The sequence below is a fragment of the Mastigoproctus giganteus genome, chromosome 12 (assembly GCF_048544385.1).
Source record: "Mastigoproctus giganteus isolate SK-2022 chromosome 12, ASM4854438v1, whole genome shotgun sequence".
NCBI lineage: Eukaryota > Metazoa > Arthropoda > Arachnida > Uropygi > Thelyphonidae > Mastigoproctus > Mastigoproctus giganteus.
In genome coordinates, this window is record NC_143586.1 from 132,555,710 (window position 1) to 132,572,629 (window position 16,920).

At 37.9% G+C, this 16,920-nt stretch overlaps 1 protein-coding gene across 1 annotated transcript in view; it reads right to left on the reverse strand.

Annotated features, from left to right (window-relative positions):
* Positions 1–13,936: 13,936 nt before the first annotated feature.
* Positions 13,937–16,920, reverse strand: part of Gyc88E (Guanylyl cyclase at 88E) — a 115,511-nt gene continuing 112,527 nt past the window's right edge. Inside the window, exon 12 of the mRNA XM_090386504.1 lies at positions 13,937–15,931. Coding sequence (XP_090242630.1) covers positions 15,269–15,931 — 663 coding nt within the window. The 3' untranslated portion in view covers positions 13,937–15,268. The remainder of the gene's footprint in view (positions 15,932–16,920) is intronic.

Here is a 16,920-nt window from a genome sequence, read left to right on the forward strand (position 1 = left end):
TATCTTGAATTAGTCAAGATAATGGATTTTGACCGGCCTAGATATTGCATTTGTGAAAACATTTATCAAAGTTCTAGTATTCCGGAGGAAACATAGCGCTGTTTGTATGGAGAAAGCCACTCATGTAGCTTTAAGTATACCTTTTTTATTTTGATAGATGTAGAAAAAGTCCACTTCTTTGCGACTTAATGAGGCTCATTAACTGAACGTTTGTGGCTGCGAATTTCTTTGCATAGAAGATCGCTTTGAATACGCATGACATATGCGCATTAAGCTACTCGAACTGACCTGTCGTATTGCGAGTAAAAAAAGTTATTTTAAATTTGTTCCCTTGAAGAAGTGATGCCCTTTGGTTTTGCTAAATCATTACATATATTCAACAAAATGGTTTTACGAGATTCCTTTAATTAAAAATACATGTCCAAGCCGAAACGGAGAATGCCATATCATCATTTCTTGGTCTCATGCTTAATCTTTATCAAAGACCTTGAACACTTACTGCAAGATTACACGTTCTCATGTTTGCAGATGACATTGAAATCAATTCTATTAGCAGAGCCGCTATTGTTTATTTCTTTTGTCGATGGTTTGAAATACAAATCATTACCTTTGCTTATCCCAGAAATGGGAGGAAAATATTGCAACAGCAACGAGCGTAAGAAAACTTGGAATTTCATTTGTGCAGCTTCGACTATTCTGAATGTATCAAAGAGAAGACTTAAGAGATTAAATTACAGTTCTGCTCTTTAACAGATTTTGGTCGTCCTATAGAAGAAAAATCAGTAGGCATTCGCCGAATATCAAACTTCATAATGACATTCTGTAGAACGCACAGTGCCGGTTTATAAAGAGATTAGCTATTTTGAAAGTGTCACTCTTGAGTTGTATGTAGGATATAATTTAGACTTAAACGATAATATTTAAAACCTGGACAAAAAGTGTCTTTTAGCCATTCTATAATACTACTATGAAACTGATTAATAGAACATTTCGAGGGTTTAGTGTTAACTACAAAATTGCATTTTAGTTTATACAAATTATAATGTCTCTAGGACTTTACAAATTTAGCTCGGGCTATAAACACATTTCCGGCAAACCAAGACTCTTTCTTGTTCAACTACAAAATCATTTTGTAGTTAACGTTGTTTGACACCAAACCCTCAATTTGTGGCTGTGCATTTATTTGCATAGATGATCTGCTACCTTAAAGGTCGTTTTGAATACGATAACTTTAATTAAGTATTGCTAGTAAAACAGATTATTTTGAATTCATTCCACCAAGAGAAAAGTAATCTCCAACGTTTATAAAACAACCGAAGGTGTCCAATCCTATTGTTTTGCTAAATTATAACAGCAATTAATATAGTGGACAGTATCTTGCTAATGCAGACAACGGTTTTCGACCTATGTTCCTACGGTAGTAGATAATGAAATGTAGTTTACAGCGACCTCAAAGAGAATCTTTTATTAAGAATACACCTATCCTCCGAACCAAAGACATTTTGCAGATTACTAAACCGTTTTAATTGATAATGTTATCATCATTCTTTATCAAAAAGTTTGATTTCTTTCTGCAAGATATTAAGTTCTCATCGATATCTTTTAAATCGATCAATTCTATTAGTAATGCTGCCTGTGTTAACGGTTCGAAATGCAAGACCATTAGCTTTTTCATCTAGAAGAATATCGCTACAGTCACTAGAGTAAGAAATCTTGGCTATCGAAAGGAATATTTAGGAGTTTTATGTGATATGATTCCATGAGCACATCAAACTGGAAACATTCTTAACTTCACTAATTCAAAATAATAAATTTTAGGCGCTTTACAGAAGAAACAAATTCAGTAGATATTGTGTCTGTGAAAACATACTCATCAAAGTTCTAGAGGAAACATAGCGCGGTTTTATAGGGAAAATCTGGTTAGCTATTTTGAAAGAGTCACTCATGTATCTTGATGTAGAAAAAGTCAACTTCTTTGCGTCATTTAGCATTTTTCATACTAATGTGAGGCTCATTAATAGAATGTCTGCAACCTTAAAGATCACCCTGAATACGAATAACATGTGTGCATTAAGCTACTCGAACTGGCCTGACGTATTCAGTTAATTTATTCCATTGAATTAAGTGATACACAGTAGGAAATTATTGTCCTCTAGTTTTACACCGACCTAAAGATTCCTTTAATTAAAAATACAGCTATCCTCCAAATTTCATCGGCGTCTCATTTTAAATCTTTATCAAAGACCTGAAGATTTCACGTTCTCATGTATGCGAATGACATTGAAATCTTTTAAATGAATCAGTTCTATTAGTAGAACAGCTATGATCATTTCTTTTGTCGAAGGTTTGAAATGCAAGACTGTTACCTTTGCTTATCCCACAAAGGGAAGAGAAATTACCTTGTGTAAGAAAGCTTGGTATTACATTCTTTCAATTGTGCTTACTTTCATAAATTCAAAGAGATTCTATGCCATTAAATTACAGTTCTGCTCATTTTATTCGTGCTAAAGAAAAAATCAGTAGACATCGCACTTGCGGAATATTAAACACTATAAAGTCATTTAAAAAGATAAGACATTAGCTGAGTTTTATGTAGGATATAATTTAGACTTAAGTGATAGTCCAATATTTCAGAAAAATAACAAATTGCTATTCACTTCAAAGTCTTGTAATGATTCAACTGCAAGTACGTTACATTCATTTGAAGAACATTTCTTTATAAATCAAAATCATTTATGTAATGTCAGAAATTACAGAAACGTGATTATGTCACTTGATTTATTCGGCTACAAATGAATAGTCACGCATAAGGATAACATTAAAAAAAAGTGCATCTCTCAACAGCGACAATAAGCGTAGTTAGGATAGAGGCCTCGGTAGCGTAGTGCGTATAGTACTGCGCTTGCAGAGTGGAACAACCTGGGATCAAATCTCCTCGAGGTTCGTGGAGATTTTTTCTCAGCTTTTTCCACTCTGTATCGAGTTAGTCGATCTCGGACCGAGGTCGTGAGGGGGGTTTTTCCCCCCTCACAGCCCCAAATCGGCCTTAGTACACACACAACTACAGACCCCTACACCTACTTCCGTAAAGAATATATGCAAATGAAGTGTCGTGTTCAGGATGCCCATAAGTTTGAAAGCCAAATTAACTCACTTCCTCTTCATGAGAATAAAAAATTACTAATAATCGCCACAAAGTACAATTATCTTAGAAGGACATATTATTATTTTACATTAAAATAAAGCAAATTGGCCTAGGAGAAACTAGTTTTGCATAATATAATTAGATACATAAACATGGAAAAGTTCTCTATTCTTAATTAATAGTTAAAATCTGGACCTTTATGCAATACTGGCTAAAATGAAAAAAAAAAAGTCTTGAAGTATAACGTATTTGACACTTTCTCGCGTCGTTTAGCCATTCTATAATACTACTGTGAAACTGATTAATAGAACATTTCGATGGTTTAGTGTCAAACAACGTTAACTACAAATAACAATGTATAATGTCTTTAGTACTTTGAAAGAGTCACTCATGTATCTTGTCCACTTCTTTGCGTCATTTAGGCATTTTTAATACTGATGTGAGGCTCATTAACAGAATGTTTGTGGCTGCAATTTCTTTGCATAGACGATCTGCAACCTTTTGAATAACAGGCGTTCATTAAGCTACTCGAACTGACGTGTTGAGTTATTTTAAATCTGTTCCATTGAATAAGTGATTTAATGTAGGAAATTAATATAGTTTTACACCGACCTGAACGAGATTCCTTTAATTAAAAATACATATCCTTCAAATTTCATTATGTCTCATTTTTAATCTTTAATCAAAGACCTTGAAGAGTTCACGTTCTCTCATGTATGCGAATGACATTGAAATCTTTTAAATGAATCAGTTCATTTCTTTTGTCGACGGTTTGAAATGCAAGACTGTTACCTTTGCTTATCTCACAAAGGGAAGAGAAATATTGCAACAGTAGTTTGTGTAAGAAAACTTGGTATTACATTATTTCAATGGCGCAACTGAGATTCTATGCCAAAAAATTACAGTTCTGCTCATTTTATTCGTATTACAGAAAAAAATCAGTAGATTTCGCCCGAATATCAAAAGTCATGACATCCTGGAGAGCTTCGTTTTGAAAGAGTTATGTAGGATATAATTTAGACTTAAGTGAAGTGCTTGATAGTCCAATATTGCAAGAAAATAACAAATTTCTATTCACTTCAACTGCAGGTACGTTACATTCATTTAAAGACTCTTGTTAGTAAATTTCAGTTAACATTAATGAACATTCTTTCTTAGTAATAGTATGCTGAAAAGAGTTCGAGTAAGTATGACCGTCTTCTACTGAAATAATATTTGCGGAATATAAGCCAGATTTTCTTTATAAGTTAAATTATTTATGTAATGTCAGAAATTAAACAAACGTGAAGATTGCTTGGTTTATTCGGCTACAAATGAACAGTAACACTAAATATGCCAGTGATTTGTCTTGAAGTGACAAATAAGGATAAGAGAAAAAAACCTCTATCCTAACAATAAGCGTGCTTAGGGTAGAGACCTCGGTAGCGTAGTGCGTATAGTACTGCGCTTGCAGAGTAGAACAACCTGGGATCAAATCTCCTCGAGGTTCGTGGAGATTTTTTCTCAGCTTTTTCGGCTCTGTATCGAGTTAGTCGGTCTCGGACCGAGGTCGTGAGGGGGGTGTTTTCCCCCCTCACAGCCCCAAATCGACCTTAGTACACACACAATTACAGACCCCTACACCTACTTCCGTGAAGAATATATGCAAATGAAGTGCCGGTAAGTTTGAAAGCCAAATTAACTCACTTCCTCTGGATGGAATAAAAAATTTCTTCGCCATAAACTACACTTATTTGTACATTAAAAGATAAGCAAATTTGCCAAGGAGAAAATGGTTTTGAACTATTATTTCGTTGACAGTTGCATAATATAATTAGATAGATAAACATGGAAAAGTAATTTTTATTCTTAAAAAACGGAGCTCACATATTTTTTAATTAATAGTTAAAATCTCGACGAATATAGCCTTTATTTATGCGCAATACTGACTAAAAGGAAAAGAAAAGTTCTTGAAGTATAACTTATTTGAGCCTTATCTCGCGTCATTTAGTCATTATATAATACTGATTAAAAGAACATTTGCGGCTGTGGATTTCTTTGAATAGATTAAGGTCGTTTTGAACAAGATAACATTTACATATAGTTACTCGAACGTATTGCAACGAAAACAGATTATTTTAAATTCATTCCAAAGCTTATGCGCATATTAATATGCTGGAGAGGATCTTGCTAATGCAGGCGATGGTAGATAATGAAAAGAAGATTCATTTATTAAAAATAAAAGAAATTTTGCAGAATATCAAATCTTTTGAATTTATTGCATTATATTTAGTTCATAATGTCGTCTTGATTACTTCAAAGTCCGAGATATTACGTTCTCATCGAAAGGTATATTTTACAGTTTTATACGATACGGTTCAACGAGCACATCAAACTGAAAACTTTCTCGAATTAGTGAAGATAAAGGATTTTGGAAATTCAGAAAAAAAAAAGTTAATAGATATCGCATATGTGGAAACATATTTATCAAAGTTCTAGTATTCTGGAAGAAACAGCGCAGTATTATCCAGAAAAAAATCTGTTTAGCTATATTTGAAAGAGTCACTCGTATATCTTTTGACAGGTGTAGAAAAAGTCCATTTGTAATAACTAATGTGAAGATCATTTTGAACACGAATAACACATGCACATTAAGCTACTGGAACTGACGTATCGCGAAAAAACCACGGTTTTACACCTCAACGAGATACCTTTTATTTTTAATTAATGTCCCATCTGAAACGGAGTATGCCATATTTCATTATTAATCTGTATCACAATCTCATGTTTGCAGATGACATTTAAATCAATAAGTTCTATTAGTACAGCCACTATTGTTTATTTCGTTCCAGAAAGGGGGAGAGAAATATTGAAACGGTAATCAGCGTAAGAAAACTTGGCTTTCATTTGTGAAACTTTGATTAGTCTGAATTTATCAAAGAGATTCTATGCTAATAGATTTTGGTCGTCCTACAGAAAATAATCAGTAGAGAGACTTCGAAGTCATTTAAATAAGAGATGACATTCTGGTGACCACAGCGCCGATTGATAGAGTTGAGTTGTATGTAGGATATAATTTAGACTTAAGTGAAGTTCTTGATAGTCCAATATTTCAGGAAGGCATCTATTCAGGGAAAATAACATATTACTATTCGTTTCAAAACTTCATGCCGACTGCAGGCACGTTGCAGTTAAAATTAATGAATATTCTTTCTTACTTATAGTATATTGAAAGGAGTTCGAGCTACTGTATAACCGTCTTCTAACTTATAGTATATTGAAAGGAGTTCGAGCTACTGTATAACCGTCTTCTATTGAGATCATATTTGTGGAATGATTATTGAAGGTTGCTTGAATAGTCGAACTCCAAATATTCCAGTGATTTTGTCTCGAAGTCTCAACAGCGACAATAAGCGTACTTAGGGTAGAGGCCTCGGTAGCGTAGTGCGTATAGTACTGCGCTTGCAGAGTTGAACAACCTGGGATCAAATCTCCTCGAGGTTCGTGGAAATTTTTTCTCAGCTTTTTCCGCTCTGTATCGAGTTAGTCGGTCTCGGACCGAGGTCGTGAGGGGGGTGTTTTTCCCCCCTCACAGCCCAAAATCGGCCTTAGTACACACACAATTACAGACCCCTACACCTACTTCCGTGAAGAATATATGCAAATGAGGTGCCGTGTTTAAGGCAGCGTTAACGAATGATGGCCAAAGGATTACGACTACTGACGCCATCAATAAATTATTTGTCCCATCTCGATTCTACTTTAAAGTATTGGTAAATAAAAAAATTCTGTTTGAAGGAGCCAAATTCAAGGAACTAATATATTATTTGAGCGATATTCGCATTAAGGTAAATGATTCAGAATTATTAGGCTATGAATAAGTTTTTTTTGGTACAGGTAATGCTATTTTTTGCTTCGTCATCTTACAATTATTTTTTGATATCTCTTACGAGATATGGAAAATGCTTTTATGATGGCCTTGGCGACATACTCTCAACCAGCTTTTATAAATGTCACCTGATATATTCCTCCTCTTTGGACGATCCAACACATTCCAAAGATGCTCGGTAGGGTTCAGATCAGAACTCTGGGCTGGCCAATCCAACTTGTCCACAAACAACTCTGTTATGGAGTTGTTTTGTCATAATTGTCCTGGTACTGCATAGCATTCATGGTATAGCTTGGGCCCCATTAGTCGATAACGACTAATGGGGCCCAAGCTATACCATTATCACAATCACTGCCTCCACCAAACTTCATTGTTGGAAGGAACTGTTTCCCTGGTATTCGCCACACCCAGGACTGGTAGAGTGCGAACCTCGACTCGTCTGTCCATAGGACTGTTTTCCATTGCTGTACAGTGAAGGAGTTGCGCTCTTACACCATGTTAATCGGCGTCTAGCATTTGTTGAGATGATCAACGGCTCTTTCGTATTGTACTAGTGCTGACATTAGTCCCAATACTATCACAGAGGGTGAGGATGACTTGAGACAATGGCAAACTACGATTTGGCACAGAATTCTCTTGTCCCGTTCTGTTAGTTTTCGGGGTTTGCCAGGCACATTCAGTCCCAATCCAACCGTTGACCTAGGGATCCCCAGAGTGACTGCGATGTCTCGTACAGAATGCTTGCTTATGTGACATCCTACTCTCATTCCACCGAAACTTGCAATCATGTGGTCAAAGCTCAGTGTGCTTATTGATAGTGACGCGTTGCATGCATAGGATCTGTTTCCCCATCCGTGGAGGGTGTCCAAAACGTTTCTTCTTAAATCGGTAAACACAAGGCTATACGCATGACTCTAAATACAATTATGTACTATGTTTATTTTATAAATCTGGAAAGTAGAGGTAAAAGTGACCACCTTCAGCCGAGTTGGCACGGGTAATGCTTCGTTTGGCCAGTAACATGAAAACACGGATTTCATTCAAAATAGTCTTCAGGCTCAATTTAAAATAAATCGCATTTCAAAAAGCAAAAATGGTTTTGGCCATCCACTTTATGTTTCATAAATATTATTTCAGTACTTTGCCAAAGAATAGCGAAAATATTGAGTTCAAACTGTTTAATGACAAATCATAGTAATTTGCCAGTGATGAGCCCTGGCTGGGACTTATTCAAGGTACTATTCTTCTCGAGTATCACATCCTTATCCACAGAACTAAAGTAGAGTTACCAAACTCCACTTTAGTACCATCATTTGGGAGACATTTGCACTTTTCCAGTCCAAGGAGATCTTTCCGGGAATCTCTTATTACCATTCACATGAGCACAGTTGTGGATATAAATGCAGCAGAAACAACCTTTCTAGTACAGTTAAGCGTATAAACCGTAGCAAGAATGGGGAAAAATAGGGATCTAACGGACTTAAAATAGCATGGTAGTAGGTGCAAGACGTGCTGTGCTGGACAAAGCATCTCTGAAACTGCAGTTCTCCTGAACTTTTCACGCACCACAGTTTCAAGGGTGTATCAAGAATGGTGCAACGAACAGAAAACATCCTCTCAACGGCAATCCTGTGGAAGAAAATCGCTTGTTCATGAGAGAGGTCACAGGATGGCTAGAATTGTGCAAGCAAACAGATGGGCCACAATGTCGCACATCACGTCAGAATACAACCTTGGTGCGCAGAACAAAATATCCAAACGGACCACTAGTCGCGCTTTGTCGCGAATGGGCTACAACAGCCGACGGCATTGCGTACCTTTGTTATCAATGAAGAACAAGAGAGCACGCCCACAGGAGGCGTGCTCTCTTGTTGCTCTCCACAGCAACACCAGCACTGGACTATGGAGGATTGGAAAACAGTTGCTTGGTCTGACGAGTCGAAGTTCCTGGTGCATCATGTTGATGGAAGGGTCACAATTTAGCGAAAGCAACATAAATCCATGAAACCGTCATGTCTGACCACTACTGTGCAAGGTGGTGGGGAATGTTTTCTTGGCACACGTTGGGTCCGTTGATACCCATAGATTCACGTCTGAATACTACATCGTTGCTGACCAAGTGCATCTGTTCATGTTGACAGTTTATCCTCAGTCAGATGGCTACTTCCAGCAGGATAATGCGCCGGTACGCAAACCCCGAATCACTATGGAATGGTTCCAGGAACATTACAATTTTACGCTTTTCTGTTATATCACTTACACTGACAAAACAAAACTGATAACCACTTACTTAATAGTGAGTGTGTTACTCTTGCTAGCACATGGACAGTACACGGCCTCTGAACGTTACAGGGCGTACAGTATGTCATGTAGACATACTGTATACCCTGGTGGTGGAGGATCTGTCGAGCCACGTAATTCCAGAGATGTTCTATGGGATTCATATCCGCTAATCGGCAGCCGAAGAGAACCACGGCGCGTTACCCTGCTGGAAGACACCTGTACCATTTGGGAAGACAGTCCCCACGAAGGGTATACCTGATCAGCCACAAAGGACAGTGTGAGCTAGGGGTATGAGGGCTCTAAGAGATTCACAGGAAAACATCCCCATACCAAAACACTACTGCACCTACCTGTTTCCGTTGGACCAGGACATCGGAGTGATTCCTCTTCACAGTTTGTCGCCGTACATTTTTTTTTTTAACTCTGTGGCTGAGTTGGTCGGTCTCAGGCGTAGATAGCAAGGGTTTCTTCCCCCCCCCCCGGAAACCCTAGTTTCCGTGTAGGGTGGGGAGAAAAGGAAAATCGACCAGCGTACACATTCGATTTCTTTAAAACTTGATATTTGTATCAGCTGGCTGCCATTTCCAGGCCAGAGGTGACTTACACATTAATTTCGTTAATATAAATACATTTTATCCATCATTACTAATGGCTGAATACTTTTGAGAGGGCAGCCATCAGTAACGATGAATATGTTCTTTTGTTAAAGCTACGAGGTATCCTCGTATATTTCATGGTCGGTCTGCTTTTTTTTCGAGGGAAAAGAAACTAAATTGGCCACAGTATTAAAAGAACCCATGGAGAAATTTCTGTGGGATTTCAGATTGTGACGAGTATGATGAGATGAATGTCATCTGCTTACAGCTAGCTGGACTCCAAAGTCAGCCTACATGACAATCGCGAAGAGGAAGTTCAAGAATAACATCCAAGTTATAGTTAATGGTGAGACAATTCCAAAAGTCTAATCGCATATTGACCTAGGGGTAACGTGGGATAAGGACTTAAATTTCAAAAGTCACTTCCTAAAGGCAAAGCAGAAAGACCTATGTTGCATTCTGGGCTATCCGCCAGGAGCTCGTAGGCTAATTTTTCGGTATATTGATAGGCGTCTCACTCCTATACCTCTATATGCCGCTGAAATGTGGTCCTCTGCGTCAGTTTCTCAGTGTAATAAATCCCTGATGTTGGATTCTACGGTGGCCCAACCGGCTGGGGGGGGGGGATACCCACTCTTCTAGTCAATCAGGCATGACCCCTTGGAAGCTCATTGTTCTCCAAAAAAAAAATCTATCCACACTAGCTTAATTGCTAACCCGCCAGATTGATGTCACAACGATGTAAGATATTATCTCACTCCCAAAAGCAAGGAATAGAAACCACCAGAGCCAGCACCCCCCCCTACCCCACTTAGAATGAAGCTCTCTAATCTGGACTCCTTAAAAGGAATGTTCCCATGTAACATGATCCAACATTTCAACACCTTCTCCGTAGATCCAAATTAGTTCGGAGTTCATGTTTATACTCCGGCACGACCACCACGTCAGTGGAGTTTACAATAAATCAATCAATAGAAATACGTTAGTCGTATTTAGCAGTCACGGGCTTGAACCCCGGTTCACTAAAAGAGTGTGTGATACTGTATTCGCGCTCCTGACCACTCGGCTACGTCAGAGGCAAATCATGGAACAAATCACTAGAATTATATTTAAATCAGAATGTATAGTATGTAAATAATTTAATGGAATAATATATTGTAAAAGCTTAGCAAATTATAATGAATATTACTACCATATTAATTTCAAGTGAATCGTTATTTCTATTAAGTAAATATAATTTTCTTATTAATGCCATTATTTTATTTATCGAAAATTTGTATGAAATTGTATGTTGTATATAATCAAATATTCATACAACATCCTAGCTATTCAGGGGGTGAACCTAAGGTGAATAAACAGATGATAATAATAAAAATAATAGTGGATTAAATAAACTAAACGATTGTTATTTTCATTAGCATGGTTGGGTAAGTGTTGTGCAATAGAATATTCTAGATCTAATCATCACCCTCAAAATCAGATAGCATCACAGAGCTGACAGTAGGAACCCTTAGCAGGAAGTGTTCAGACGGTTTCAAGTTAGCATTACTAAAGATCAAAACATGCAAAGAAGCTAGGCATCTGCTGGATCAGCTGAAAAGGAAGATGTTAATTAAAAAATACACACACACACAGAACGTATAGGGGACAAGGGACAAGGTATTCTTGTATTGATTGCGGCCTCCAGGGTTACCCCTATATACCGCTGTAGCATCTGTAGGTTATTTATAGCCGGCAAGTGTGTGTAAGTATATATGTGTGTTGTGATGGTTGTTGTTTGCCGGCCCTGGAGTCTTAGCAGCCGGGAGGCAGGGAGCAAGCTACCTGCGTCCCGACTCCCGTCCCTAGCCACGTGGAGGCGCTCCAGGAACTATCTAAATTACACTTAGTGGGATTCCAACAAGTGGAATCCCGGTTATAGTAAATAATGAATAGGGAGGATAAAGTAGGAGAAAAGAAAGTAGAAGAAGAAATGAGAGCAAAACACTCTCTCAGGAAAAGAAGAAACAGGAAAGAGGAAAACACTAGTTGGAAAATCTAACAAGCGAGAGAGCTTGAAGAGGTAAAATTTTGAAGCCTGAAGGCTTGTACATTTGAAAGAAAGATTCCCCAAGCCGGGAAGGAAGCCCAACTTGCACCGACAAGTCTCAAGGAAAGAACACAGAACGTATATATATAAATGTGTTGATACCCCTGATATGTATAGGATGTGTAAATGTTAATATAGAGGCATATGACTGTAGCGAGGTCATAGAGAGCTGAAAGCATCTTGTCATAATGACGAGTTATTTTGTTCAGTAAGTATTCTCTCAAAAGGCTGTACCAAATTCGATGCGACACTTTCTGCAAACTGCGTGTGTTTTAAGTCTGTGCTGTCTCCTCTCTACTGAGACCAACTAATTCGCGTTCTTTTGAATAATAAACTCTGAGTCTCATTAAATTCACTGAGCCACAGAAACTGGGCGACATAAAGTGAACTTGGAGCAGCAAAATGCTTTGGAAACATCATATTTCTGAAAAAACAATTCTTTTCAGCTATAAGACATTACAATCCGCTTTGAAATTCAAGAGGGTTTCCATGGTACAAGAGTTATCGATCTTCGTCCGTTTGGAGAGCGCTGGCTTTGATTCATGTCAATGGATGGAGAAAGTTAATAAAGCCTTTTCAGCTTTGGCTGAATGAGTTGGTCTCGTATGGAGCCGAAGGATTGTGTTACGATCATTATTTAGAAAGACACGAACTCAGGTTTTCTTCACCCACACCGGGTGGTGAAGATCTCAGGTCGAATTCCACAAACAGAAAGCGCACCGTCTTTCTAATTCAGCGGTGTTATCGTGACAAAGAGTCGTCTTTCTAATTGACAGAAATACCAATGGAGACATGCAGTGTATTAGTTTCAAGCAAACCAACTTATTCCAAAGAATAGATAACACGTTAAAATTTATCAAATTACTGTTTTCATGATTCTAAAAGGATTTTTGAAGAGAATAGATACATTTTAAATAGTCTATAAAACTAAATGATCAAATGAAAATCATAACATGTATGCAACGTCATTTCACACCATAATTAGCATACATAACAAAAAAAAAAAATCATTTATTCCGTCTTTTTTTTATTTTCACATATTTCAAATGCATGTTACTGTATATCTATACATAGTTCAACTTCTTTATGAATCACAGTAGACAGGAATATCGTCAGGAACAAAAAAATAAAATAAAATCAATACATATAAAAAATGTTTCTAAAATACCAAGGAGGTTGGTATGTTCCATTTGTTCAAATATTTTTTTTATTTATTAATCTTGCACGTCCGAATTGTTAAAAATATATTTGTTTTTAAAATTTGTTAAAATATTTCTTTGTTTTTTTTTTTATTACATAAATCTGAAAACTCAGAATAAAGTTTCTTTGCTTTTTCCAAGTCGCTATAACGTAACAGTCGTCTGCTTTTTTTTCCGAGTCGTCTGACAATACTCAAATTCACAACGACACTGCTTACAAAAATAAAATATTGCACGCAAAATGACAATTATTGGCTGCCAATTCCATGTGATAATATACAACAATAAATCTCGAGGGTGTGGTCATGGTTACACATTTGGTGTCAAATATACACAAATGATATGAACAGATTTGCACAAGTAATGGAGTAAAAAAAAGTAAAGTAATCACTTAATTGCGCGTGCTAACACATTCCTATCTGTTCAATAAACTTTACAACATAATTAAGACGGAATCTTGCCAGGCGTAAAATTGTGCATAGCAACGTCATATGGATTACAGAAATATTAATGGAGACCGAGTAATTTACAGAAGGGTTACTTGGCCTTTCTGAAATGATCGCTAAAGCAAAATCGAGAGATTGTGAGAATATGATCAACAGATATGACTATAATGTGTATACAATGAAAAGTTAATGTACATCATTTAAGATCAGACCGTAAGCTTAAACGGAAGAAAATGTAGGCAGAAGAACGTTGATGTTCTTGTTTTCTTTCCTTCTCTTACCCCACAATGGGAAGAAACAGGTGGATAAAAAGGTTGACGTCACGCCATACACGAGTTAGAAATTAATTAAGTTTAGGAAGATAATGGACTCTGCTTGGCTACGGAGTCTGTTGTCAACAATGGGCCTGAGATCCATGGTCGGATGTCCTTTATGATATCAACCACTTTTAAACTTGGAAATGATTTTGGCCTGAATTAACGGTTGCTTTCTATTGTTGCGTGCAGCTGGTGGAGCAATGCAGGATATTGAAAAGAACTGGGAATGACTGATCCCGAATGTGTACACAGCGATAAATTAAGAAACATCTAGTTTATAGAGAGCTATCAGAAGTCGGCCTTAGTTTTCAATCTGCATATCACCATTTGCTAATCAGCAGTCATCTGAATATACACCGTTGGTCGAGGAGTTCTTCAGAAACTGCGCATGCACGGAAGGTTGAAATGATCAAAGTTTATAATGGACAGAAACAAACAATCGTTTTAATGGCACAACTGTTACTTCCGCACATTTAAAAAAGCTATGTCCTGGTGACGAGATTATTTCCTCTTGTGGAGCAATGGGCGATACCAAGGCCAGCAGGACAGGAAATATCACAGTGCTTGAAAAGTTTTTACCATCGCGCTCAGCCTCCAACGGAAGTTGTGGCTAATGGGAGACTAGATCAGAAGACGAAATATGCTGCAAAAGTGGCATGCTGGTGATTATTGTCACTCCACCGAAGACTTTAGCTAAGAACATCCTGTCGTGTTGACTAGATGATGAATTAATGATCTGGATTGCATCTCGTTAAATAAATGGCAACACACACACAGCGCGATCTTCCTGAGAATATCTGATGGAACACAAATAGCCACTAATAATTAAAATGCTCCTTTGGATGGTTAGATGAGCGCTACCAAGAAGCATGACTTTCCATAGTCGGAATCCACCACTTTCACCGAGTGTCGTCAATAATTCGTGCCAGATTTGGAGTTCGGTTATGAGATTACTCCCATCCAGTGATGTCAACAACGTAAACTGCCTAGGCGCAAATGAAACAGTTTTTTTTTTAAACAAACAGACGTTTGTCTCCAAGTCCTGAGTATTATAAGTACTCTCTCTATATATTTATATACAAGTTCTCATTCATTTATACACAATCAGGAGGTTTAAACATTGAAGTGCACCTGTTCCAACACTGAATGCTTTCATACTGTACCTATAGCGTATTTCTCTAGCATCGTTCGCAGTGGAACTTTTAAATAGGTCTGTTGCTATGGTAACTAGAATTCAAGAATTCGTTTAGTCCGCTTCCTCCATGCGCCAAGCAGGATACCAATGTGCGTACTTCACACGAACATTGACAGGTGGCGCCATTTGACTAGAGTACAGAGCACGTATTACTTTTAACGGACGTGGCCGGTGAGGAGTTGCAACATCCACTGTCTCTAACGCGTGGTGCAACGTGAATAACGCTAACCCCACCTTTTTTCAGACCCGTACCTTTCAGAGGCTGAGCATTGCGATGGTTAGCTATGTTTTCCACCATGTGGCAGTGGTGACAACAGGAGTGGTTCTTCATGGAAATGTTCCCGTTCAGTAGTGAAGTCCTCAAGGTCGTTTCTGTATTCCATGCATGCTTGGTATCGGGTGAGAACCGGACGTGATGCGCCTTTGAGTTTCCGGTAACAGGACTTGTCTGGATGCCGACAGATAGCGCCACTGGTGCTGCTGGCATCGGGGCTGTTTTAATGCCGTTGTCTTTTTGCGCTTTGTTCAGGGTTTGTAGGGGCTCCGTAATGTCTATAACGGGGTTGTTGAAGTCACTGCTGGTGGAACTTGTTGGTGAGACCATAGGTGAGAATTTAGACACGTCATCGAAAATAACGGGAGAATACAAAGAGCGTGTTTCTATAGCATCTTTCGGTGACACAGGAACTTTGAGGTCTGACTGAGGTGATTTGGGCTCTTCAGAAGTAGCTGGGGCTTTCCGAGGTCCGCATTTCCTCCCGTGAAGCCAATATGTCTTCATATCTCCTTTGCCCTGTTCAGAAAAAACAACACATTATTTATTTACTTATTCATGGATCCAGGCTAAGAGTATATGAAAATAAATACTGATTTTTACATAATTTTGTTTGTCTTGTAATCATTAAATTTTTATATTGTAGAACACATCTCTCACAGGAATATGGGCATTGTCCTTGAAAAATTTTAATTAAATAAGTCCAATATCTTTTTTCTCCCTAACTCGTTCACGGTAGTATAAAACTATTCAGAACTTTTGAGATGCTGCATGAAGTAAACAGTGGGAGATTATCGATTTGTAATCGATCCAGTTCAATAAAACTCGTGGTGAAATCTTTATTGCAATGATGGGAATCATTTCAATAAAGATTTCATTTTAGGTTCATACACACTAATGGTCACTTTGAAATGCGACGGTGAATTTGCCCTTTGGGATATACAGCGTGTCTTCACTAAGAACTTCAGCACAGATAAAACTCCTGTTACCAAGTACAACCACTGTACAAGCAAAAGGCAACCAACGTACGCATTGGTTTTAGGGCAAGGACCTTATGTTACGAGAGATGCAGAATAATATTGTACCGGTGGAACTCTCACTGTGGTGATATAATTAGTCTCGGGTAGCGTGGTTTTTTCCTACCGGAATCCCAAGAAACCGACCAAAGAGCACACACTTTCAGGATACACTTTGTATATATGGCTTCGGCTCGGAGGAAGAACCCTTAATATGAAAATGTTCCTACAATTAGAACTAGGGCACAGCTTCATTTTGTACGTAGGTTAACGAAATGGTCGATTTGTTCCATTCATGGACACAAGCCGACAACTTGATAATATATAGTAGACTGCACCTGTCACCCTCCTTTGCTAATATTCCGCCGCGATCCAATAAAATGTATTTGCAGATATCATCACGGCCTTTGGAAATAATAAATATAGGCAGAAAGTACTCGGTCGACTTCCTTCCCAGGACCACGTCGAAGGATACTAGAACCTGCTCCCGAA